Here is a 27,242-nt window from a genome sequence, read left to right as displayed (position 1 = left end):
CGTTTCATCTTCAAAGTTCTCACTGATGGAAGGAGGTTTTGGCTCAAAATCTCACGATACATGGCCCCATTCATTCTGTCCTTAACACGGATCAGTCGTCCTGTCCCCTTGGCAGAAAAACAGCCCCATAGCATGATGTTTCCACCCCCATGCTTCACAGTAGGTATGGTGTTCTTGGGATGCAACTCAGTATTCGTCTTCCTCCAAACACGACGAGTTGAGTTTATACCAAAAAGTTCTACTTTGGTTTCATCTGACCACATGACATTCTCCCAATCCTCTGCTGTATCATCCATGTGCTCTCTGGCAAACTTCAGACGGGCCTGGACATGCACTGGCTTCAGCAGCGGAACACGTCTGGCACTGCGGGATTTGATTCCCTGCCGTTGTAGTGTGTTACTGATGGTGACCTTTGTTACTTTGGTCCCAGCTCTCTGCAGGTCATTCACCAGGTCCCCCCGTGTGGTTCTGGGATCTTTGCTCACCGTTCTCATGATCATTTTGACCCCACGGGATGAGATCTTGCGTGGAGCCCCAGATCGAGGGAGATTATCAGTGGTCTTGTATGTCTTCCATTTTCTGATGATTGCTCCCACAGTTGATTTTTTCACACCAAGCTGCTTGCCTATTGTAGATTCACTCTTCCCAGTCTGGTGCAGGTCTACAATACTTTTCCTGGTGTCCTTCGAAAGCTCTTTGGTCTTGGCCATGGCGGCGTTTGGGGTCTGACTGTTTGAGGCTGTGGACAGGTGTCTTTTATACAGATGATGAGTTCAAACAGGTGCCATTCATACAGGTAACGAGTGGGGGACAGAAAAGCTTCTTACAGAAGACGTTACAGGTCTGTGAGAGCCAGAGATTTTCCTTGTTTGAGGTGACCAAATACTTATTTTCCACCCTGATTTACGAATAAATTCTTTACAAATCCTACCATGTGAATTCATGGATTTTTTTTCACATTCTGTCTCTCACAGTTGAAGTGTACCTCTGGTGCAAATTACTGACCTCTGTCATCATTTTAAATGGGGGAACTTGCACAATCAGTGGCTGACTAAATACTTTTTTGCCCCACTGTATGTAAAGCGCTTTGGGGTCCTTAGGGACTAGTAAAGCGCTATATAAATACAGGCCATTTACCATGTTAAAAAAGGCATTCCTTTTGATGATCATTACTGTTGCTCAAGCTAACACGAAGATGTAAAGTCATATTTTGAGTTATTTCGTGATACAATATTTATGTAAACACGATCATTTTTTCTATTCTGTATTTCTTTTCAACCACAGTTTTCACCGCTTGTCAAATGAAGATTCTGAGTAAAAAGTCACCTCTACTCGGACTCGTGTATTCATTGACAGAGGTTTAGCTTGGTGTTTAACCAGAGTTGCTACACTCTGCAACAGAACACTACAGAGACTGTTGACTTTCGCTTAACCGGGTGTGGTGACACTTTCTCTCAGATGAACACAGGATACACACACACACATGCACACGCATGAAACATGTACACTGATACTGATACGCCCTCACTATCTCCCTCCCTCCCCCGAATCCAACGCCTCCTCCCATGCTTACCTCCCATCCGATTTGGACACCAGATCATTGCAGCAGTCCCAGATCAGCTGTACACACTGGAATATTCTCCCAACCTCTGGCGAAGCGGATGGCACAACACAGAGGCCATTTAGGTGAAAAGGGAAAGACTATGGAATCAGAACAATGCCACCTTGAAACGAAACCGAAAAAAATATTGAAACCGAAAAAAAATATTGTAACTGAAATAAATGTACTGAAAAATCTTGTATTGAAACCGAAAAAAAAAATGATAGTGAAAAACAATTAATTGAAACTGTAATTTTTTTGTTTTCGCTTACATTTTTTTTTCCAGTTTCAATCCATTTCTCGGTTTCAAAACATTTCAAATTCAAATTCAAATTCAAATTTTATTTGTCACGTACACAGTCATACACAGTACGATATGTAGTGAAATGCTTGGACAACTGCTCGTGACCTAAAGAAAACAAAAAAAAGGAAAGGCTATGAATAAGATAGGAAATAAATATGAAAAATTAAAAAGGGTAAATTTAACTAGGAAGGAATAAAATATAAATTAAGGTTAAAAATGAAATAACTGTACAACACAAATTAGAATGAAGGGTAAATTTAACTGGGAAGAATAAGATAAAATATATAAATTAAAGTTGAAAATAAAATAACTGTACAACAAAATACACAATATAGAACTATATAAGAATGTATGAAGAAATCTAAATATAAATAATATATACACAATAACAGCAGCTGTACAAGTATTAACCGGAAATGAAGAATATAGTGACCAGTGTTGTGCAAAAACAAAGTCCAGAAAGTCCAGTGTGTGTGTAAGAACTGTATGTGTGGGTCAGTACTGTGTGGTGGTGTGATTGAGAGACCGTATCGCCTGCGGGAAGAAGCTCCTCCTCAGTCTCTCTGTGTTGGTCTTCAGGGAGCGGAATCGCTTTCCTGACCTCAACAGAGAGAACAGTCCGTTGTTGGGATGGCTGAGGTCCTTCACGATCTTCCTGGCCTTGGTCCAGCACCGCCTGCTGTAGATTGAGTGCAGGTCAGGGAGCTCGGAGCGGATGGTGCACTCAGCTGACCGCACAACCCTCTGTAGAGCTCGTCTGTCCTGCATGGTGCTGTTCCCGAACCAGGTTAAGATGTTTCCCGCCAGGATGCTCTCTATGGTGCATCTGCTCACTCTGCTGGCACTGTTTTTGGCGTCAGGGGCACGCCTTTAATAAAATGATCAGCGTTCTGCTCTACCAGGTGTAACAATTTAGTTTAACATCCAGGCATCCATGAAAACGGAATTGATGACATTTAACGGAGTTAGAAGTTAGCAGGGAGTTAGCTTGCTAGCTTCTATCTAAATACAATATAGCATGTCCTGACTGCGGGGTTTTGGAAACAAATTAAAACGTACAGCTCTGTTATCACTTCCAGCATAAATGAAGACAGAAAACTAAACAGCAGTGACGTTTGTAGGGTTACTGAAGTTGGGCTAGCTGGTATATAATGATGTGCTACGTGATCGCTAGCGACACAGCTATGTTAGCATAATATAAACAAGCTAACTTTTTTTCCACTCGATAAAAGTTAACGTGAGTGTTCTCAGTGGTCAGGAACAAATGTAATCGCATGGCAGGATGTAAAAGGACCAAACTTCAGCCAGGAGAACAACTGAGATAATCCATCCACAATACGAGGTTAGTCATTCATATACTGCTGCATGGGCTGGGCTGTAGTTACAGTTACACTTAAGGTTTTAAAAACTGAGCTTAAATAAATGATTAGCGGTAATAAAAGCCGAGGGCGGTCAACAGTGATCACTGACTGTTTTAGGAGCTTTTTGAGATTAAATAGAAGAAAATACAAAACATTAAACATGTTAACAACACAAAAGCAATATTAAACGCAGACTACTTTAGGCCCGGAAGTAGGATTCGTCACGTCATCACTTAACAATCGGATTGACAGCTTCGTCATCTAAAACTTTTATTTGTTGCTTTAAATGATTTGACCAGAAAACCTGTAATTTGGGGGGCGCTAGCGAGCCAGCAATGGAGTAGGACGTGTTTCTGAAGGCTCCCGCTAACAGAGTTTCAGAAATAGATTTTTTTCAACCTACAAAGTCTTATTTTGTGTTACAGGGGAAGCTAACAGTTTTATATACTATATTAAAGCTTCATTCGAGACAAAATGGCATCTAACCTAAGGAAATACAAGTACACCGGAGGAACAGCGGCTAGGCCTGGCGCATCTTCGGGCGAGAATACCAATGGTGGCCCAAGGGCGGCGCCCGGCTCAGCGACCACTGAGGAACAGGCTCAGCAGAGCGATGGGCGTTTTGTGGATACTGATGCCCTAAAATTGGAGCTTCTTCAATCCATCAAAGAGGATATCAGCGTGGTGTTAAAAGAAGAACTCAGGAATGCACTGAAAGAAGATTTTGATAACATTAGGGCTGACGTGCAAGAAGTGAGAAATGAGATTGCTAACAATGCGGCGGCAGCGCGCACTGAAATGGATGGAGTTAAGGCCACGGTGAAAGAAGTAGAGGACGGGCTGTCAATGTGGAGCGATGAGGTGGTCACCTTGCAATCTACAGTGAAGACTTTGAGGAAGGAGCTATCTGACCTGAAAGATAAATGTGATGACATGGAAGGCAGGATGCGGAGATCTAATATCCGTATCATAGGGGTCCCGGAGGGCCCGGATTCGAGCTCCACCACGGCCGTATCCGCGCTACTACATGAAGCGCTGGGTATGGATAAAGATGTTATTGTCGACCGCTCACACAGGAGTCTGGCCCCGAGAAGGCCGGGTGGTAACCCGCGGGCCATCATAGCTAAGCTTCATTACTACCAGGATTGTGTGGAAATTCTACGCCGTGCCAGGACCCAAGCTCCGCTGAGGTTCAATGGACGACCAATTGCAATATTCCCGGATTTTACGACCTCGGTGGCCCGAGCTCGGGCTGCTTTTACAGAATTCCGGAAACTTCTCCATGAGCAGGAAGGTATCCGTTTTGGGATCAGGTTCCCAGCGCGACTTTGTATCATGCACAACGGGGAGGAGAAAGAATTTCTGGATGCAGCGAAGGCAATGGAATATGTTAAAGAACATATTATCAACGTTTGAGGAGGCTGCGCCTGATGCTCTATGTGGGAGCGCCGGGCCTAAGATCAGTGCTATGGTTGGTTGTCTCAGTTATGGCTGAGTGTACATGACTCTGCTTATTGTAGCGTTCGCACTGTGATGAAAAGTTTAAAGACACACTTCTTGTTCAGACATTTAAACTTATTTCATAAACACATTTTGGTTCATTTTATTTCATGACAATACCATTGGGTTTAGAAAAGTCCTACACTTTGTTTGGACGTCGATGTATAGATGTATGTATGTGTATATGTATGTATGTATGTATATATATATATATATATATTAGGGGTGCAACGATATTCGTATCGATATTGAACCGTTCGATACAGTGCTTTCGGTTCGGTACGCATATGTATCGAACAATACAACATTTGTAATTTATTTGATCAATTTTCCTTCTGACGATGCTGTCTGTGTTGAGCGCTCAGTGAATCTGTGTTCGACTACTCCGCCTAGGCTGCACTGTCGAGCGCAGATCCACTGAGCGCTCAACACAGACAGCATAGTCAGAAGGAAGAGCGCAGGGCAAGCTAGCGAGACAGAAGTTAAGCTCTACTTGCAACATTCAGATCTGGCGTTTGGAATTATTTTGGTTTTCATGTGACGTATGACCCTGAAGGTAAGCGAGTCATGGACTAAAGTAAAACAGTATGTTGGATGTGCCATGCAATGCTCAATTACATTGGTGTGAACTAGTGTGTTAGCGCAGTTAGCTCGTTAACGTGTTTGCCGTCTAGCCCCATGCACGGAGCGATCGGCGGTAGCTCGTTAACGGAGATTTGCCGTGTTGTGGCGTTAAGGTCATTTCAACGAGATTAACCTGAAAGCACTAGTGGGAACACAACGAATATGACTGCACATTTACGCCGACATCATCCTAGTGCAAAGACAAGTGGAAGCAGACAAAAAAAAGCAAGCATGCTACTAACTTTAGCCGAGTCATTTAGACAGCTGTTAGCACATGATTCTCCTTATGCTGCTGAGAATATAGCCCAGAAGAAGCGGATAGTATAGCTTTTATTTTGGAAAGAGCCATTTCTCTGTAATAAACTCTCTTTTCCAAAGATGAGTGATTCCTCAATCAGATACAGGGCTCGCAATATCGCTAGCCCGACGTCCCGGAGCTAGCGATTTTTTCAGTCGGGCTACCAAAATCTATCTCTTCCCTGCCCGTCGGGCTATTGTAGGAAAAATATATGTCAATGCTTTTGCATTCTTTCAGAAATGTAGCTGGGTAATTATGTCATTGGCATCGGTGAGCCACTGTCAATATGTGACATATTGAAGTCGCGTTTGAATTTGCGCTTGTTTTTTTGCTTTCACTTTGCAATCGTGCGAACTGTGTATAGAGAGCGACAGCACTGATCTGTGAGTGATGATAATTTGTGCACCAATTCCTCTGACATCGTCTTATTAATCGTTAGCTTACTATGCAAACATGACAAGTGAAATCTCACGCAGCAAGCTTAAACATGTGAGAGGTTGATCGCGCAGAGAATCGCTGAGCTTATGTGAGTGAGCGTGTAAAAGCATTTCAGTTCTGCTGAGCCAAATAAGACAGGTCAGGGTGAAGAAGTGACAGCCAAAGAAAAGCTTACCACAAAACGGAGAAGTTATGACAAATCAGACTATAAGGCAAAAAGAAAGTGCAGCTTTATGGTTTCATGGACAAAAGAATTTCTGTGGCTGCAATATGATGAGCTAAATAACCAGGGCTGCACATAAGTGGTCCGCAGGTGCGCATTCGCTGTCAAAATAAAAAACACGCACAAGGGTTAGGGTTAAATTTAAAAACTGTACTTTTGAGTTAAAATATATATTTATAATTTTAATAAATGACAAATTAAAAATGCATGAACATTTTTTTGTATCGAAAAAATATCGAACCGTGACACCAAAGTATCGAACCGAACCGTGAATTTTGTGTATCGTTGCACCCCTAATATATATATTTTCTTTATTGTTTTTATTTTTATAGGATATGTTATGTCAAGTGGCCAGCGGGAGCCTAAGGGTCTGGCTTATAGTAACCCAAACAAGCACTAGGCTATATGTGTGGATCTGTTTGCAGGGGGTTTGGCAGTCACCATGTTCGATCTGGTGTAATTGCTCATTGTGTTCTTGGTTTGGGCTTCAGCCAGATATGTTTATTTTACTTATCACTGTGTTTTTTGTTTTTGTTTTTTGTTTTTTTTTCTTCTTCCCCTCTCTTTCCTCTTTTCCCATGCGTGTCGTGCATCTGGAGCTTTCATATTTTACTATTTGAGCAGGGATGAGTACAGCGCGATCATTTAGTGATCGGGTGGTAAATTTTGTAAGCTGGAATGTAAAATCACTCAACCATCCGGTCAAGCGGAAAAAGGTTATTACTCATTTACAACGACTTAGAACGGATATAGCATTTCTCCAGGAAACACATCTGCGTACCGCTGATCATCTTCGAATCAAGTCTGGATGGGTAGGCCAGATATATCACTCTAAATTTAATTCTAAAGCTCGGGGGACAGCAATATTGATAAGCAAAACTTTACCATTTATAGCCACAACTGTAGATGAAGACCCTGCAGGCCGTTTTGTTGTAGTTGTAGGACATTTATATTGTTTCCCCTTGATTTTAGCGAATGTCTATACCCCTAACTGGGACGATCATAGTTTTTTCACTAACGTCTTTGCACAGCTTCCCAACATGGCAACACATAATATTATTCTTGGTGGCGACCTAAATTGCTCATTATCTGCTATGGACCGCAGCTCGCACAAAAGCACGCCTGTTTCAAAATCAGCAAGTGTTATACAGCGTTTTCTTCATAACTACGGGTTAGCTGATGTATGGAGATTTCGTAACCCAATGTTACGGTTCGGCGTTGGCAGTGTATTGTTTTAGGCGTTTTGTTTTGGCGTGACTGTTATGTGTTTCCTGTTTTACTTTGAAAGTCTGTGTTATCTTAGTGTGTTCAATTTACGTGCCCCTGTCTCGTCAGTGTAAGCGTTGCCCCAGCTGTGTTTCCCTCTTGTTGTCCATTTCCTGATTGCTCCCTCTAGGTATTTAAACCCTGTGTTTCAGTGTGTCCGGGTCGCGATCTTCCCCCCCGTTGTAAATAGTTTGGCGCCTTGTGTTGTGATGTAAATAAATATCATATTTTGCTTTAAAGAAAATAGTTGTCGATACTTTCGTTTTGGGATTATTTTTGTGGAAGCCCGTATTAGTCTTTTTTATGAGTTCGCCCTCCTTAAGAGCAGTGAGCTTGGGGGCCCTTTTTCCCCTTATTTCTATTTTTCCTGAGTTGCACGCCGGTTGCCTAGGCCGGGGTGTAACACCCAAATTCAAGTCAATATTCTTTTTTTTCTAATGTCCATAAAACATATACCGTATTTCCCGGACTACAAAGCGCACCTGAATATTAGCCGCACAAGCTAAAATCAGGGGAAAATCCTGTTTTGTACATACATTAGCCGCACCTGACTAAAAGCCGCAGGTGTTTCAATGTTGACTTATCATATGTAAGAGAATATGCACAAAGGGAATTGTCAGGAAAGAGATGGCTGTTTGGAGACACACCCCTTTTATTATTATTTTGAAAAACAAGTTATGGGTACATATTTGCATAACTTTTTAGGTATATGTACAAGTAGCGGTAATTACAAGTACGAAACATGTACTGTGCTTCATAAATGAGTAACAAATGTAGTACATAACAATAACCTACAGCACACCAGAAAAATAGATTCGGACTACCTTTTAGGCTCAGGTGCAGTGACACAGCTTCAACAAGAAGAAAAGTCAGTCATTCACCACCATCTGCCTGCGCACTAAAACCTTTCTAACCAATTGAATCCATTGTTAAAATCGACTTTTGAAGAATCTTTCCTCTCACAATCCTTGCCTCCAACAATGCGTCAAGCAGTGATCTCCCTAATTCTAAAAAAGGATAAGGATCATTTAGATTGTGGCTCATACCGTCCAATATCTTTGCTGAACACGGACACCAAAATCCTTGCTAAAGTGTTGGCCCGCCGTTTAGAGAAACATCTGCCCTCCATTATCTCACCCGATCAGACACTCGTTTTTTTTTTTCCAACAATATCTTTATTATTTTTTTACATTGTAATGACTTACAAACAGTCCAACATTCTAAATACTACATGAACATACACTCCTCTCAGACAGCAAAAAGAAAACAAAAAAGTCATCAGATTTATCACTCCGTTAAAGGCCTAAATTTATCATTATCCCAAATCAAATGTCATTGTCTCAGTCCTCGTCCTCCTCAGATAATACAAATCCTTCTACACAATTCACAAATGGTCTCCACACCTTCTCAAAAACATCCAATTTCCTTTTCAGTATACATGTTATCCGCTCCAATGGCAAAGCCACCATCATTTGTTTTATCCACTGTGTGATATGGTACTCGTTTTTTAATATTAGACGTTTATTAAATATAATCTATAGCCATGTCAAAGGTAATGTATTGGAAACTGTTATTTCGCTTGATGCTGAGAAAGCGTTTGATTGGGTGAGATGAGACTTTCTTTTCCATACGCTTGAAAAATTTGGCCTCTGGAGTAATTTTGTGTCCTTTTTGCCAACGCAATTGAACTGCTAGCTATTGCTCTGAGACACTGTGTTGAGGTTGAGGGAATACGTCGTGGGGATATCGAGCGTAAAGTCTCTCTTTATGCCGACGACATGCTCTTGTTTATTTCCAACCCTTCAAATAGCCTCCCTAAACTTTTAGATGTACTTAAGGAATTCGGGACGATTTCCGGATATAAGGTGAATTTCGGGAAAAGCGAGGCAATGCCTTTAGGTACAATAACCGGGGAACTGTAGTCTATTTTAGCACTTTTCAAACTCAGCTATAACAAGTTCAAATACTTGGGCATTTGGATTACGCAGAACCATAGAGACTTGTATAAAACTAATTATCTTCCTTTATTGTCTAAACTAAAGGAGGATTTTGGAAAGTGGGAGTCCTTGCCTCTTTCGCTGGGTGGTAGATTAAATATCATTAAGATGACTATATTTCCTAAATTTCTATATCTTTTTCAGTGTCTTCCAATTTTTTTAACTAAGTCATTTTTTAATAATCTAAATAGTCAAATCTCCTCCTTCATTTGGAACAAAAAACCACCTAGGCTGAAACAGAGTGCATTACAAAGACCGCGAAGCGCAGGAGGCTTAGCACTCCCAAATTTTTTGTTTTATTACTGGGCAGCTAATATAAGGGCATTATTGTACTGGATAAAAGACCATGATAATTTATCATCATCATGGGTAACACTGGAGCAGCTGTCGGTGAGTCAATCCTCCCTGATGTCTTTGCTCTGGCGGGACCGATCTCCAGCTTCACCACGAATCCTCTTGTTGTCCACTCACTGAAATTATGGTATCAGCTCAGAAGGCACTTTAAACAGACTGAACTCTCTCTTAATGCACCACCGCATAGACATTGCATGTTCTCCCCATCCTTAACGGACAAGGCATTTAACATATGGACAAAGCTTGGAATAACATCAATGACTGCTCTTTTCACGGACAAAATCTTTTCCTCATTTGAACAGCTGGTGAACAAATGGTAAATGGCCTGCATTTGTATAGCGCTTTTCTAGTCCTTAAGGACCCCAAAGCGCTTTACACTACATTCAGTCATCCACCCATTCACACACTGGCGATGGCAAGCTACATTGTAGCCACAGCTGCCCTGGGACGCGCTGACAGAGGCGAGGCTGCCGGACACTGGTAAAGATAATCAATAGAATTTCTTCGTCATCTATTTACCTCAAACATGTGGTGATTCAGTTCAAAGTGGTTCACCGTCTCCATTGGTCTAAAACTAGACTGAGCAAAATCAAGGATGGGTTTGACCCCACATGTGACCGATGCAAACGAGAGCTTGTTTCCCTATTTCACATGTTCTGGGCATGTCCAAAACTGGGTAGCTTTTGGAAAAGCATATTTGAAACCATGTCCAACATATTTGGTGTTCCAATTGCACCCTGCCCGTTTATAACTATTTTTGGGGTGACGCTTTGTGATGCCAGTCTTTCCAAATCACACTCTAATCTTATGGCCTTCTGCACTCTTTTGGCCCATAGAATGATATTATTGAAGTGGAAAGAGCCACTTCCACCTGTATATGGGCAATGGGTTAAGGATGTCATGTACTATACTCAGCTGGAAAAGATCCACCCCACTCACACGCACATTAAGCAATAGTATCCGGACTTAATCTTTAAAAGTAAGTAAGAAAAGGTTGCCATGTGTCATAAAACCTCCGAACCGAACCTTTTACAGTGTAGCTTTTTTGTTTTTTTTCCCCTTGCTGTTGTTCATTTATTTTATTATTTACTTTGTATCTGTAATTTTCTTTTATTTTATCTCTTCTTTCCTCTCTGGCTGGGTTTTAGTTACACTGTTCTGGATGGGTGTGTGTGGGGGGGGGCACGACTGTTTGTTAATATTGCCGTAATTGTTGTTGGAAGCAATTCTTTGTTCAATAAAAACACCTTGATCGAAAAAAAGAAAACCTGTAATTTGTGTTGTTCCAGTCAAATCATACAGTTTTAAGGATCAGATGGAAACATTAATCAGAATCAGAAAGGGTTTTATTGTCAAATGTTGAGCAGGTTTACAACATTAGGAAATTGCTGCGGTACTTAGTGCAAACATACTGTCATATAATGCTTAAATAGACATAAAAATAAGAATTAAAAGTGCTAAGTAGATAGATATATACATGAGTGCAGGTGGTGATCAGTGCAAACATGATCAGTGCAAACAGATGAATGAGCAAGGAATCAGAGTTTCATCAACTGCATCTCTGGTGTTCCTTTTTTATTTGCAACAAATATCCATATCTGATATCCTAGGTATGCTGTGCTTCAGTTTTTGAAATCTCATGTTTTAGGTACTGAACTCAAATCTGTGGAGTTCAGTATGTAACTTTCCCACTTGGAGACTCAGAAATTGAAATGTTGTCATGCTTTACCATAATAACCCAGCCTGTCTGATGTTCTTAAGGGAGAAAACTCAGATCATGAAGAAGGCCGGCATGAAGCGAGTTCTGCTGTTGGGTTCAGGATATGTGTCTGGACCTGTTGTGGAGTATCTGACCCGTGATCAGGGCACCCAGGTCACTGTGGGTGAGTTTGCCTGTTAAACTTTATTAAGACTGAAATGTTCTGGGCTTTTGTGGGATTAAAATTCATGTCAGTCTTTATTGTCAAGTTTATCATTTTCAGATAAATAATGAAACCAAAGGTCAATGTTTAATATTTTTATTAAGGGTTAGTTTGGTCTCTTTGAAAGAATTATGAGGAGTGAGTGATTTGTATAGCCCATCTAATGGACACATCACAACCTTGAACAGTGTTAGTCAGTGTTTACTCAACTCTGCCAAAGGGTAACTGTAAGCAGTGCAGGTTACTGACTGACCATGTTTTCCCTCTTAACATAGATGTATGTACTTCTACTGAGATTAAATTGTTTTGGGGCTTTGGAGATCAACAGAGTGAAAACATTGCATCAGTATACTGGTGTCAACCTTAATGCTGGTTAGCCTGTTAGATTTCTGTTGCCATGTTGGACCCCAAGAAGACTTACTTCTGCAGTTTGGCTGAGAGTCAGAGGACTTTCATTGCTATTTTAAATATTTTCATCTTTAAGAAGCTTAACTGTGACTTATTCCTTTAGCCTGAGGAAGTTCACTTAGATACAGTTTATCATAAATCATATTGTTTCATCTCTAGTAAAAGTGATAAAACACTTCTAACACTACCCTTAAAGTGTAAATCTTACCATTGGGGTTCTTGTCCAACTTAGAACTTTAGGTATCTTGGTGTTATTATTATAATAATGAGTGCCCTTGACTATATCTAGAAGATGGATATATTCTGGGTAGCTTGGGTAGCACAGTGCATCACGTTAACTGAGCTAACATATAAATGAAACCCTGAGCCACAATATTCATTGATAATTGCATTAAAATGGCCTAGATTACAAAGACACCACAAACTTCCAGCTGAGTCCAGCTGAGTGGCTTACATTAACAGTTATAAGCACAGTAAAGAGTACATTACTTAAAGTCTTAAAAAAAACTGAAACTGAGAAAGTTGACAAAGACCAGAAAATTATGTGTCACAGTGGTTATTGTTTCTTTGTTTGCGTTTAGCATCGATGCTATTGAGCCAGGCAGAGGAGCTGGCAGCCAAATACCCCAACACCATCCCTGTCATGCTGAATGTCAGCAGCCAAGAGGGACACCTAGACTCTCTGGTCAGAGATCATGACTTGGTCATCAGGTATAGCAGCAGGACAGATATAACATTGGTGGCAATTATTAAGTAATGTGTAAAGTTGTAATGATTTCATTTATTCCAGATGAATACTTTACCACAATATGTATTACCACAAAACAAATTCTTTTTTATTTTTTTATCATTTCATCTCCAAAGTAATTTAATGGAGCCCAGTTATTTTTGGACTGTTTTACAATTTAACATTACATTATTAGATTAAAATAACAGTCCGCTTATACTTAAGTCAACCCCTTCATCTTCTCCTCAGCTTGCTGCCTTACTCGTTCCATCCGCTTATCGCCAAACACTGTATAAAGAGGAAGGTGAACATGGTGACAGCCAGCTACCTTAGTCCTGCCATGAAGGCGTTGCACAGCAGGTAATGATCAAGTCCACAGAAGTCTGTTAGGAATTCAGGATTACTTTCAATAAATGTTTCTCTATTATTTTCCTATCTGTGCACATCATCCTCAGCAGTATTAATAAATTATTGTAAAACATATGCATAGGATTTGGGATGCACAAATGTATAGGCAAATGTTAGTCTTGTTCCTTGTTATTGTGTCACATAATTATTGCACTGGCTAAATGTTTGAAGGTTATGAGATAAAAAGCTGTGACTTTAAAGTTTAAACTTTGAATTTTATAATGAAATTTTCTTATTTTTCTTTTGATAAGAAAGTGAAATGCATAGCAAAAATAGAATAAAATAAAACAGAAAAGATCCCCCCTAATATTATTAAGAAATATAGTCATGAAAAGTGAAAATGCATATTTACATGTTGAATGCATTTGTGTGTATTAGTGCAGAAGAAGCAGGGATCACGATCGTGAATGAGATGGGACTGGACCCAGGCATCGACCACATGTTGGCCATGGAGTGTATCAACAAAGCCAAAGCTGAAAGCTGCACTGTGAGTGAACATTGCAACACTGAGATAGAAAATCTGGCACCTGTATGTGTGCCATATAAACAGTGTTCAAACACACATGGACAGTCACACTATGGCTCAACATGGAAAGTAGCATGTTTAACACATGCTGAGTTTCACACAGGTTCCAGTTCAAGCAGACAGACACAGGCTAATGTGGAGTTTTTGAACTGGAATTTGTTTGTTTGTTTTTTTCTTAGAAACTAGTAATGTAAACAAACAAATTGAACCCAATATTGTTCTGACAGACTGAACACTTTAAAACTAGACATAACTCAAGATTAAAGATTCATGCCAGCTTCTGTCATATCGAGTGGTTAACCTGATCAGACTTTGACAGATACATAAATACAATTGTCACTAACTTTATTAAGAACAGCTGTAGACCTGCTTATTCATGCAATCATTCAGTCAGTCAGCATACAGTGGAAGCTGAATCCAATGGTTTTTCTGTAAGCACTGATTTGTCAGGTTTGTTTCCATGCATGATTTTCTTTAAGCATAAACTAACCAATTATGGATCACACAGTTTCACATTGCCTGCATGTTTGGGTGCTGCTGAATTCAGAGACCATAGGAAAAAAATGTTCTCTAATTGAAAATTGTCTACCTACTATTACTCCTTTAGAGTGGACCTATTATACTCATTTTCAGTTTCATGTTTGTATTTGTGAACTATATTACAGTGACTTTGCCTCATTCAGGTTTTGAGACTAATCTTATTTAACTTAGGGGCTGCACTTGTCTAGTCTAAGTTTAACCACAGACTGAAATAGCAGTTTTAACTCATCTCTGTAACGCCATACTCCGTTTAAAGTTCTCTTTTGATCAGTGATGGGAATAACAGCGTTACAAGTAATGGCGTTACTTTTTTCAGTAACGAGTAATCTAACTAATTACTGTTCCTATCGTTACAACGCCGTTACAGTTAATAACAAGAAAATGCGGTCCGTTACTATTTTTCAACAAACAGACGGTTGAAGCTGTGTTCAGTTTACCGCATCTCATATCAGTTGCACAGAAGTAGCTGTAAGTAATCTGGGTGCTACATCTTTAAGCAATTGTGTTGATAGGCCACGTAAAACCAGAGTCATGATAAACAATATATACGCGTGTTTTTTCCCCAATAGTTTCGTCATGTTTATTTTCTAAGGACAGCGCTAGCAAGCACTCTCTGCTTATGACCAAAAAAACAAAACAAAAAACAGCCCGTTTGTTTTGGTGGGAAAATGCACCATGTCAACCAATCAAAAAATGATATGGCAACATGACATTTGGTTGTTTAGGAAGAGTGGGAAGTTTTAGGAGTGACGGTGAGAGAGAGAGGGAGCAGAAAAAGAGAAAGAGCGAGTTTTGAGATGTGAGAGATTTGTGACGTTTAGCGTGTTTGGAGTGTGTAGTTAATGTGTTGTCTTGTGTAGTTAATGTGTTGTCTTGTGTAGTTAGTGTGTAGTGTTGTGGATAGTTTTGTGTTGTGTGTCAGAACAATGAACCTGCTGTCTCCAGGTAGAAAAAGGAGTGATACACCTGCTGCTGTCAGACCTGCAGGTGTCAGGCTGTGATGTTCTCCTTTATAGTGGACAGAAATATTTGGAGTGGCACAAATAATTTGTGTGGCATCTTATTGAATGCAGAAGAGCTGATTGTTATGTAAATAATTTGAAATGGTTATAAAAAAAAAGGGGTAAAAACTAAATGGCTGCAGATAACTTTGTTGTTTGCAAAACTTGTGCATAGGATTTTAAAATTATCAATTTATATTTGTATTTAAAGTTATGAAATATGATTCATTAAACATGTCTTTGGTTGTTACAGTAAAAAATTTAACTTTCTACTCGGATTTTATGTTTTTTGTCTGACTTTAGATCAATTGTGTTAATACAGTATGTCAAAATGAAAACATAACTGTAAATTCAGACACGTGAGGTTGTGCTGAAAAGGATGATACCAAACAAGGCAAAGTAAATAGTTTTTAAAGGTGTAATATAGAGGAAACATCAAAAGTAGTTTAAAATGGCCAATTATACCCTTGGACCCCAGAGGCTTAAACTTTTTTTTTTAAAGTAACGCAATAGTTACTTTTCAAATAATTAATTACTTTTAGAATCTTGTAACTCAGTTACTTTTTTGAAGAAGTAACTAGTAACTATGATTAATTACTTTTTCAAAGTAACTTGCCCAACACTGCTTTTGATTGGCAACTCCTATTACAAAAACGCACTGAAGAGCAGGTAGGTTGGGTTTCTTCGCTTACAGATAGCCATTTGCTTGAGATAGCTCTGTAAGAATATCCTCTCTCTTTAACATCACAAAGACCAAAAATGCAAAAAACTAGAAGCTGAATATTTGGATCAGATTAAAGCCTGAACTATTAGATCACAGAGATTACTTGGTACACTGATCAGGCATAACATTATTTCTTCTTCACTCGCTGTGTTTATTCACCACTTTGCCTTTAATCACTACTTATTATTAATCTCTTGCTCCTTTCCACAGCGTGTCTTTTGTCTTGTCTCTCTCCCTTAAATCCCAACTGGTCATGGCAGATGGCTAGACCCTCCTTGAGCCTAGTTCTGCTGGAGGTTTCTTCCAGTTAATATAAAGTTTTTTCTTCCTACTGCTGCCAAGTACTTGCTAATAGGGTTTCATCTGATTGTTGGGGTTCTCTCTGCATAATTGTAGCTTCTTTACAATATAAAGCACCTTAAGGCAACTGTTATGATATATAAATAATATAATGTATTAAAAAATATGAATAAATAGGACTTGTTTGTCCAGCATATGCCACAGATTATTAAGCTTGATTAGGTTGAGAGTTAGGGTTAGGGTCAAACTCGTTCTTGTTCTCCTTAAACCAATCCTGCTCCAAAAAGGCTACAGCTATTAAGGAATATTGTTTTGGTTAGAGGGTGTACATGATCTGCAGCTATGCTTAGGTAGGTGGTACGTTTCAAAGTAACATCCTCATGGATGGCAAGACCCATGGTTTCCCAGCAGAACATTGCCCAAAACATCTCACTGCTCCCATGTCTTGTCTTCTTCCCATATGCATCTTAGTGCCAGGTGTTGCCAAGGTAAACAATGTACCCGGCCAGCCACGTAATGTAAAAGAAAATGCAATTCATCAGACAAGGCCACTGTCTTTCATTATTCAGTTTCACTATTGTCCAGTTCTGATGCTCAGGTGCCCATTGTTGGCATTTTCCAAACTGGACAAGGCTCAGCATGGACCCTGACATATATCCATATGCAACAAACTGTGATGTACTTTGTATTCTGACACCTTTCTAATCAGCAGTACGTTTTTCAGCAATTTGAGCTACAGTAGCTCGTCTGTTGGATCAAACCAAACGGGCCAGCCTTCTCTCCTGATGTGTATCAGTGATCCTTGGCTGCCAGTGACCTGGTTGCTGGTTAACAACTATTCCTTGCTTGGACAATTTTGTTAGACATTTCTGTAAAAATTTATATTTGTTGGTATCATTATAAATACACTTTAGTGCATCCAGATAGTATTTACAATGCTTTACGTATTTGATATTTTGTCATGTTACAGCCTTATTCAAAAAAATATTAAATTCACATTTTCCAACATACATGAAGCTTAGCATTCAGACCAAAGAGTTAAATCTTTGTTTCATTAGGCCAGAACATTTTGCCTCTAATGGTCAGAGTCCTTCAGGTGCCTTTTGGCAAACTCAAGATGGGCCCTTGTGCATTTTACTGAGTAGTGGCTTCCGTTTGGTCACTCTAACATATACCACCTACTAGATATTTTAAGTACTTTCTGCATATCAACAGTAGCTTTAGCTGCATTTTTGTGTAGCTGTCTGGTCATTCTTTATACATTGAATACATTTTAGGTGGAGTCCTACAGCTCATTCTGTGGTGGTCTTCTTGCTCCTGAGTGCTCAGACAATCCTCTTCGTTACAAGTTCAGCTGGAGCCCATATGGTGTCCTCCTCAACACTATCAGTCCCGCTATTTTTCTCAAAGACAACCAGGTATGGATGTCTCAAAAGACCATAAATTGTTAATATGTTTCTTTTTTTTTATTATTTACTTTCAGTAAAGATAAGATTTTTTTGTCTTTCTTTGAGGTGATAAATGTCCCACCTGGTGGCTCTCTGATGGATTCCACCACTCCAATGGATTTCTTTCCAGGCTTCAACCTTGAGGGATTTCCGAATCGTGACAGCACGATATACGCTGAGCCATACGGCATCCAGACAGCACACACGCTCATCAGAGGAACTCTGCGTTTTAAGGTACAACACACATAGACAAACTGCACATACAAATACAACTGCTATACAGAATTTATTATGCTTAAGAAATAATTAAATTCAATATTAGATTATAATTATAATCTGTAATAATCTAATATTGAAATTATAATTATCTTTGATTATAAAAGGCATAAATAGTCTCTGAAATGCATGGGTTTTGGACTCCCCATTTTGACACCTCAGTGTTAGCATTTTGGCACCTACCATGTTAGTTTTTGAAGACAGGAGTGACCATATTAAGACACGAGGATGGAGTTATCAGTTAACACTAACCAAACAAAGCCACATCAGTAATAAGTGCCCAGAACATTAAATCTCACTACAGATTTGGCAGTGGTACAAAATGAGCTTTAAACTTAACTTGTACTACAGAAGTACAAGTCCTACATTAATCATCAGCGTGGCCAATCAGTGCACAGCAATGGTATCACTGTGATCTTGAGGTGCGCAAAATAGACATTTTTCTGTGTCCATGTAACTTTGCAAATATCCAGCACTCAGCAAAATATTTAAAACCTTTTCCTTCCATGTAACATAATCCCCTGATTAAACCTGAAACCCAATTTATTTTAACATCTTTTGGTCACCTCCGTTCTTGTCCTGTTACTCAGGGATTCTCGAAGGCCATGAGTGGTTTCATTAAACTGGGTCTAATCAACAGCGATCCCAGTCCCATCCTGCAGCACACGTCATCACCAGTTTCATGGGTAAGAACCTCTTTTAGTGTTCAAAAGCATCCAAAGATGTGGGCGGAAAATAGTCAGTTAACAGTGCACCCTGCTTCTTTCTGTCATTCAGTTTAATGTAACAAGCTGCTTTGAAGCTCTTGACTGTGGCAGTAGAGCCTATTACAGTTGCTGTTTATTAGCATCAAGGCTGCAGTGAGCTGGGGCACTCTGGCATTGATGAGAGTATACAGCAGACAATATTTGTCATCTGCTATCTGTTCGACAAGAAAAAGCAGCCTTAGTGCTCCGTGTTTGGGTTGTGTTTATCAGAAATCAAAAGCTGGTTGATGATGATTGATGTAACAAGGGTTTTCTCTGAAAACACTCAGAACTTTTTATCTGAAAAGACAATGCAAAGAGAACCAAATAAATAGCAGCCCACCTACAAAATGTAGCCCTGAAGTCTCATGATTCATTAATGCAATGCAGTGACTTGTTTCTCTTCTTTCTACAGAAAGAACTCCTCTGTCAGCAGATGGATTTATCTTCTTCTGTTTCCCAAAATGTCTTTGAACAAGCTGTATATGAACACACAGGGCAGGATGACTTCCGGATGGACACTCTGAGATGGTGAGAAGCCATCCTGAAGTAAAAAAAAAGAGCTTCTTTTAGTCAACTAAAGCTAAGCTGTCTCTCTCCTATTGTGTTTTCAAGATTTTAACAAATTTCCTTTTGGTACCATCTCTCTCATAGTGTCCATGGGTCCTTTAAAAAAAGTCTTCAGATATCTCAGAAACTAAATCACTTTTCACTTTCAAGCCTTTCTGATTAATAGAAATGGGGGAAAGGGAACAGTAGAATAAAAATGTGAGGGACGTCAAGACTCTTGAACCTGAGAATGGCTGCCATGTATGTTAATATTTTTTTCAAACCACGATTAGGCTCTATATACTACTGAGTCCAGTGGCCTTATAATCTAATTAAAAAGTCTAATGACAACAAGGATCTGTCCTGTGTTTGCAAAAACAGGCCTGTCCAGTAGGACACAATAAGAAAACTGCATTTGGGCCTGGCCTCTGTGCACAACATTTCGCTGATTAATTTATGGGTCAGTCAGTCATTTGGGGTTAAAATGAATAGTTTTGTAAATTTTGTTCATTTTGAGCCTCGTATCTAGTGTATGCACACTGGCAAATAACTAGCAGTTTCACAGGCAGATCTATCGCTCACTCATTACATACGGTTTCAAAACACGAAGATGAGGGAGGCTTTAAAACAGTACTTCATAAACCAGTGAGTGATGTCACAGCGCCTTTTATTGTTTATACCAGCGGTCCCCAACCTTTTTTTGCGCCACAGTTTAATGCCAGACAATATTTTCATGGACCGGCCACTAAGGTGTCGCGATAAATACAACAAAATAAAATGATGCGATGAACTGTGGTACTTTGTAAATATAATAACTAGTTGTGTAACTTTATTAGCAGCGTCCTACTGAAATGCGCCAACAACACTGAGAGTCACATCCTCCTCTCTGCCCCTTAATGCTCTCTAGTTGCTATGGTAATGCGTAAATATTTATTTCAAAATAAGACCTATAACTACAACACGGGAAAAGACCCAGGGGAACAGAGTTAACAATAAAAATCCTGACAACCATAAATTTCACACCCGAGCCTAAATTCTCACAGCCCAGTACCAAACAGTACACGGACCAGTACCGGTCCGTGGCCTGGGGGTTGGGGACCACTGGTTTATACCATCTATGGTTTACACTGAAGCTAAATGCAATGTTAAAACTCCCCTTATTCAATATATTTGGCCAGTCTGAAACCATGTGAAGGTAAAAGCTTGTATCATATTGTCAGTGTGTGAGAATTGGCACCTTTCAGAAGAGTCTCGTCCTTATCAAGTCAGAAAGTGATTATCAAAAGTATAAAGATGAAATGAAGCCTGAAATAATTTGAATTGTTTTGTCATTTGGTGGAATCCTGTACTACTTTAGCAGACATCCAAATATCTGGTATATTCTTTTGTGATTGATACTGCTCTTCTGAGTTTGCGTTGTCCCTATACACAGCGCCCCAAGAGCAAGGCTATGCATCTTCTACACACTTATTACTGCCTGCCTAACAAGTACGCCTGAAGTGGTGTAGTATGCACAATCATCAGTTTAAATTAGCTTTTCCAAGGGTCTCTTCAGACCAAGGCTTCATGCAGTCATTGTTCTCACAGTGCTGGCAGTGAATGCAAGAGGGTCACACTGGCATTGAAATGTAAATTCCTCTGATGGTAAAGTGAACTGTTGGAAACATTCCATCTGTGTTGTTAAAGGGTAAAAAGCAAGGCGCTTGCAGCTCACATTGAAAGACTTGTTGTTCATTTATTCAATTCACCAGCAACCCAGCCACAAAAAGCAAATGCTCATCTCTTTAGATGTAGCCAAGGACACGTGGGCTGCCGCTGCAGCGTGTGGGGTTATTAGGGCAGAGTAATTATCTTTCGAGCCCTAAGTATTGTTTTGTAACGGTTATGTTATTTTAATAACCATTTTTATATTTCTGCAGCTTAGGGATGCTTGGCGATGAGCTAGTGCCCCATGCAGAGAGCATTTTGGCTGCCCTTGCAAAACATTTGGAAACTAAACTTTCATTCGGTGAGCTCATTAATACCACATTAGAAGAACAGGAGTATTAAATGTGACACCAAGTGTAAAAAGAACTATTGCCTCTTGTCATCAGATAAGGGAGAAAGAGACATGATCATTCTGAGAAACGATGTGGGGGTTCGCTATCCAACTGGAGAACTAGAGACCAAACACATCAGCCTGGTGGTGTATGGCGACCCCACCGGCTTCTCAGCCATGGCCAAGACTGTTGGATACCCAGCAGCCATTGCTGCTCGGATGGTTCTTAACGGTTAGTGATTTCACTTTTCAAAAATGTTCATTTTCGTTGGTCTTTCACTTTGCAGAGAGCATTCAAACTATGTTCAAACTAAATTTAGTCACCAACCTCATTCACTGAATATTAGATAAATACTTGAGAATATAATGTTACCGGCTCTCTATACTTACTTTGTAGGTGAAATCAATACAAAGGGTCTGGTGGTTCCAATGGTGAAAGAGATCTACGAACCAGTGCTGGCCCGGCTGAAAGAGGAAGGACTACACTTCATTTCCAAAAGCACCCTGCAGGAGTAGAGCTACAACATCAAGAAGAGCAAATGACTGTAAATTCTAATCTTGTCTACATTTCATGTCATTAATCGACCTTTAAACTCTTCAGACAGATTCTGGCTCACCTACCTGCTTTCATTCTGAGTTTATAATAATACCCTAACATGCCTACCCAGGAAGGTTGTTTGTGCCCTGATTTTTTTGAATTCACAATAAAAAGTTATCTGAAGCACTGTAGATTGTTTTGTTTACCTTGTTGTACCTTCTTGTGTGGGCAATCTTTTTTCCATTGCCAAATAATGCTCCCAGTACCATCTGATAAATCCAGCAATTTCTTTTATGTATGTGCATGTGTGTGGTTGTTACCTTGACAACTGTTCTTTCATTCCATTTCAGGCTTGGTGGAGGTGTTAAATTCAGTGCCAAGTGCCTTTATCCTGCATTCTTTCTAATGGCTGCCAGAGGGCAACTCCTCTTTTTGTGTGATTCTATTGAAGTCTAGAATTACCCTCCTGTGACCTCAGCAAACACTTTACTGACTGATAACAGTCGATAGTTATTGAAAGCAACATGAAGCAGATTTTGTAAATTTTGTCCCCTATTAGAGTCAAAAGACTAGTGAGAACTTTATGTAGTGGTTAACACATTCAACTTACACAAGAAAGATCTCTGCTTGAAACTGGTAGTACACACAAATCCAGCTTCAAGGAGTCACAAGCTAGTGCTAACTGAAGTCACTACAGGACTTCATGTGATGCAGTTAAGTGACCAATTAAATAAAGATAGCGGAGGGCATTACACAGCAGTTGTTTTGTTTGCTCTCAATTTTGACAGCCTTATTAAAGATTAATGTCAGTTTTGTACATGCTCCAGATAGCTTTTCTTCAAATTCTTTAATTCTCACTCGCTTTTGCAACTTTGTACTTTTGTGTTACTCACAGCAACAACTCCACCTCATTGTTAGTCCAATTAAAAAACTCGGTGCTTTTCTTTGACATTTTGGCGCGATGTTTCAAAGAGCTGGAAAGTAAATAAATGGCTGACAGAAATGAGGAAGGCCGAATCGTCTTGCGTTTCACGCATGCACAGTACTGGAACGTGAGCGTTTTCAGGCGTTTCAATGTGGACGCACAACTCTGTGAAAACGACTGAAAACGGTAGTGTGGACGTGGAGCGTTTTCAGACGACTGTGACTATGGAGGCCAGGCCATCAGGTGCAGCACTCCATCACTCGCCTTCTTGGTGAAACAGCCCTTACACAGCCTGGAGGTGTGTTTGGGGTCACTTTGCTATTGGAAAATAAATGACGGTCCAACTAAACACAAACTGGATGGGATGGCATGTTGCTGTAGGATTCTGTGGTAGCCATGCTGGTTCAGTGTGCCTTCACTTTTGAATAAATCCCCAACAGTGTCACAAGTAAAGCACCCCCACACCAAAACACCTCCTCCATGCTTCACTGTTTGAATCATGCATGTAGAGAATATCCACTCATCTTTTCTGTGTCGCACAAAGACACCGCTGGTGGAACCAAAGAGCTCAAATTTGGACTCATCAGACCAAAGCACAGATTTCCACTGGTCTAATGTCCATGCCTTGTGTTTCTTGGCGCCAACAAATCTCTTCTGCTTGTTGCTTTTCCATGGTAGAGGTTTCATTTGACCATAAATGCCTGAATCGTATAATCGTCTCCTTTGAACAGTTGATGTAGAGATGTGTCTGCTGTGTGGCATTTATCAGGGCTCTAATCTGAGATGCTGTTAACTTGTCATTTCTGAGGCTGGTGATTCGGATGAATTTATCCTCAGCAGCAGAGGTCTTCCTGTAAGGTAGGTAGATTTCACATTGACCTGAGAGATATTTGTGTCTATTATATATTTTGTGTTAGTGATAGGTGTTGACAAGACTTTAAAAACAGCATTTTGTTGTTTGGCCTGTAGAACTTTGATTTTGCATCCACAGCAAACTCAGATTGTCATTTTTAATGTGATTCGGTTTCATGTGTTCTTGTTAAATCAGACGTTACTATCGTTCTCATTCATTATTTATAGATTCGGATTGTCACAATTCAATTATAAATGTAATAGTCTGTTTTTTTAAATTTCTTCTTCGTTGGATTGTTACTATATCCATAACTGACCTTTTTTAAATTTTTTAAGCTTTTTTTAATTTTATTTTTAAGCTTAGAGCACTACAGAATCCATCGAATTCAGCCATGTTGATAGCAAAGCCGTGCAGGTAGGTGGAATTCTCTTGTTTGCAAGGTATTTGGGTAAAGTGAATCTTTTCCTTCATTCTGAGCATTTTTAAGCTTCCAACATTTTGCAGAAGACCTTTTCTCCACAAGATTTCCTTATTCATTGGTGTTGTAGCTTTGAGGCCTTGGTGTTCGTAATGCTTGGATCTTAGTGCAAACAGTGCAATAATTTAATTGCAAATGCGCTAACATTTAAATCAGTTGAGAATCCATCCACTGAGAATTTAATGTCAACTAGCCAGGATGATTTTTTTTATGAATTTTAGGGATATCGTTATATTCAATAGAATTTGCTGAGAAAGCTCAGAATGAAGATTTGAATTAAATTCCAATAGAAATGAATCTTGAATGAAGTGCACTACCAGCAAAATTCAAAAACACACAGACGTACCTTATACTGTGTCCTAAAATGCACAATATAATAAATATAATTGTTATTATGCTATAGTCCTTCACTTCCCAACCACAACAGGAACATATCACCCACAGACCCAAATGGAAGAGAATTATGACGGTCTACAGCTGCAATCAGTTTCCTTGTTATCTTCAGAACTTTCCACACTCTTGATTTGTCCATTTCACGCACTAGTTCTCCCTTACTTATCTTTTTATTGATTACTTACTTATCTACCTCCCATTGGTTCCCTATAAGGCTGGATATCAGTGAGCTGAAAATCATTCTGCTAATCTACCGCTTTGCTAATTGGTGCTTAGCATGGACTTAATATATCATCTTGACACCAAAAGAGGCCAAATGATGATAAAGGCTGCAGCACACTATTTCTTTTGCATCAATACACAGTATGTACATGTTTACAATTATGGCTGATATTTGTCAGCACAAAGCTTTAAGATATTAAAAACAGTTATTGCGTAATACAGACTTTTGCACCTGTATTGCTTTTTGTGACCTTTATATTTGTGACATGGTTCTGATCACTTAATTAGTTGAGCTCAACTCTTCAGAAAAAGATGATCAGCGTTTTTGCTCCTTCTTGATTTAAAGGCAGTTATATAAAGTAGGGCACCAAGCAGAGACCAATTAAGTTTGTATTCATGAAAAGTCAAAAATGCAAATTAAAACGTGGATACAACGTCTGGACACTGACCTATTTTCTGTCCTGAAAAGGCACATTTCTTACAGTGTCTTAGCCTGGATTAACACATGCAAAAATCAACTGAAATAACCAGGGATTAGTCCATGACTCTGTTAAGGGAATTGTATAATCCACAGACAAGAATCATCATTAGAAATGGAATTGGGTATGTCTCCATTTTCGGTGTTTCTTGATTCAGTAACATCTCTCCCCTGTCAGGCTCACAGACGGCTGTTTCTCCTCATTTTTGTTCCTTTTGTCTGGACCTTGTGACCTTTGACCTGCCTCCTGTTGGTTCTCTGTAAGGCTTCATATTAATGAGCTGAAACTCATTCTGCTAATCTACAGTTTTGCTAATTGCTGTCTACAATGGACTTAATACATCATCTTGGTACCAAATGTTTAAATTGGAAATTTCCAACATCACTTGTATGCAGAACAGTGTATTTAACTAACTTCTGAGCAAACCTCTAATAGTTCATGTGTCTGTTGCATCTTTGCAGGTATATTTGTGGTTCAACACACAGTAACAAAACACTCTCACAGGCTCTCTTTGGTGTTCCTTCCCTTATTTAATCCCTTAGCTAATAAGCCAGCAGCGATTCCTTTATAGCTAAAAAAACAAACCAATAAAACAAAAAGGTCAGTACCCATGCATGACTGTTACAAAATCCATAGTATAAAAGCAGCTAGGCAATTAGAATTAAACCCTTCAAAAATAAAAGCAAAGGTGAAAAGCATAAATAGAAATTTGGTCCATTCAGGGTATTATTATAATATTATTTACAGTACATTAATCTACTATTCGATACCCTTGTTTTATATTTGACTGCAGCATGCTACACCAATTTAAACAGAATTTACATTTAACAGAGCAAGTACTCTGTTAAAGACACATTAACAAAATCAATATTGAAAGAGTCTGACAAAGAGTCTTTCCTTTGACCTTAGCATTTGATGTCAAAAGATGCAGCTTTTCCCTTTTCCCCCACATTTGGCTCAGCGCCAATAAATATAAGATTGGCGTTGACAGTTAGTCTCAGGGCAGTACAGCATTAAAAACATTGAACAATTAGTCTACAGCTCATATCACAGTTAGAAATCCAAGATGAGCAAAAAGGCACACATTACAAAACTGTATAGAGGAAACTCATACCAGTCTCAATCTACAAAAGGCAGAGTCTTGAATGACAAGATTTCTTGAGTGATTGTAGCGAGAGTCTGGATTCACTAGCAGCTCTGTTGGTGGTTTCAGGGAAGGGACGAAATGCTGTTGCTCATTTGTAAAAGTGTAGTATTTTTTTGTTGGTTTTATTTATTCGTTGGCACCAGGGATTCAATGCTTTCAGCCATGCTGGTGGTTTCCGTCACGATGGTCCCGTTAGCGTCAAAGGACTGAGTTTTCTCGTCTTCTTGTGTCCCGATGAGACTCAGCATGGCTTTGTACAAGAACTGGTACTGCTCCTAGAAAATGGGTAAACAACTCATTATATGTTCATTGTACAGTTTTGTGTGTTTAACTGACCTGCCGTGCATATTCTTCTACTCTACCTTACCACTCACAGTGCTTTTTACAACCTGCCACAATCACCGATCCACTTCTTTTTCTGCGCTTTCTATCTAACATTTACACACACAATAGATACATTGGAAAGCAACTTGGGGTTATCTTGCGAAAGGATATTTGGCATGCAGACTGGAGTAGCCAGGGATTGAACCATCAACCTTCTAATTACTAGATGACCTGTACATTTGCGAGGTGGCTCAGGAGGTAGTGCTGGAGCCTATCCCAGCTACTACAGTGGGAGAGGTGGGATA

At 39.5% G+C, this 27,242-nt stretch overlaps 2 protein-coding genes across 5 annotated transcripts in view; one reads left to right on the top strand and one right to left on the bottom strand.

Annotated features, from left to right (window-relative positions):
* Positions 1-22,307, top strand: part of aass (aminoadipate-semialdehyde synthase) — an 82,375-nt gene extending 60,068 nt beyond the window's left edge. Inside the window, exons 14-24 of the mRNA XM_040026721.1 lie at positions 11,727-11,848; positions 12,877-13,006; positions 13,272-13,382; positions 13,809-13,917; positions 17,799-17,939; positions 18,036-18,203; positions 18,836-18,931; positions 19,407-19,522; positions 21,460-21,548; positions 21,634-21,810; positions 21,976-22,307. Of these exons, the coding sequence (XP_039882655.1) occupies positions 11,727-11,848; positions 12,877-13,006; positions 13,272-13,382; positions 13,809-13,917; positions 17,799-17,939; positions 18,036-18,203; positions 18,836-18,931; positions 19,407-19,522; positions 21,460-21,548; positions 21,634-21,810; positions 21,976-22,094 (1,378 nt within the window). The 3' untranslated portion in view covers positions 22,095-22,307. The remainder of the gene's footprint in view (positions 1-11,726; positions 11,849-12,876; positions 13,007-13,271; positions 13,383-13,808; positions 13,918-17,798; positions 17,940-18,035; positions 18,204-18,835; positions 18,932-19,406; positions 19,523-21,459; positions 21,549-21,633; positions 21,811-21,975) is intronic.
* A 3,665-nt stretch (positions 22,308-25,972) lies between these two features.
* The window catches only part of ptprz1a (protein tyrosine phosphatase receptor type Z1a), a 95,238-nt gene continuing 93,968 nt past the window's right edge, over positions 25,973-27,242 (bottom strand). For all 4 annotated transcript variants that reach the window (XM_040026717.1, XM_040026718.1, XM_040026719.1 and 1 more), the window contains one exon: positions 25,973-26,888. In XM_040026717.1, the coding sequence (XP_039882651.1) occupies positions 26,736-26,888 (153 nt within the window). In that variant the 3' untranslated portion in view covers positions 25,973-26,735. The remainder of the gene's footprint in view (positions 26,889-27,242) is intronic.

Source organism: Simochromis diagramma, unplaced genomic scaffold, assembly GCF_900408965.1.
Source record: "Simochromis diagramma unplaced genomic scaffold, fSimDia1.1 OVJJ01000293.1, whole genome shotgun sequence".
NCBI lineage: Eukaryota > Metazoa > Chordata > Actinopteri > Cichliformes > Cichlidae > Simochromis > Simochromis diagramma.
This window is presented reverse-complemented; position numbering and strand designations above follow the sequence as displayed.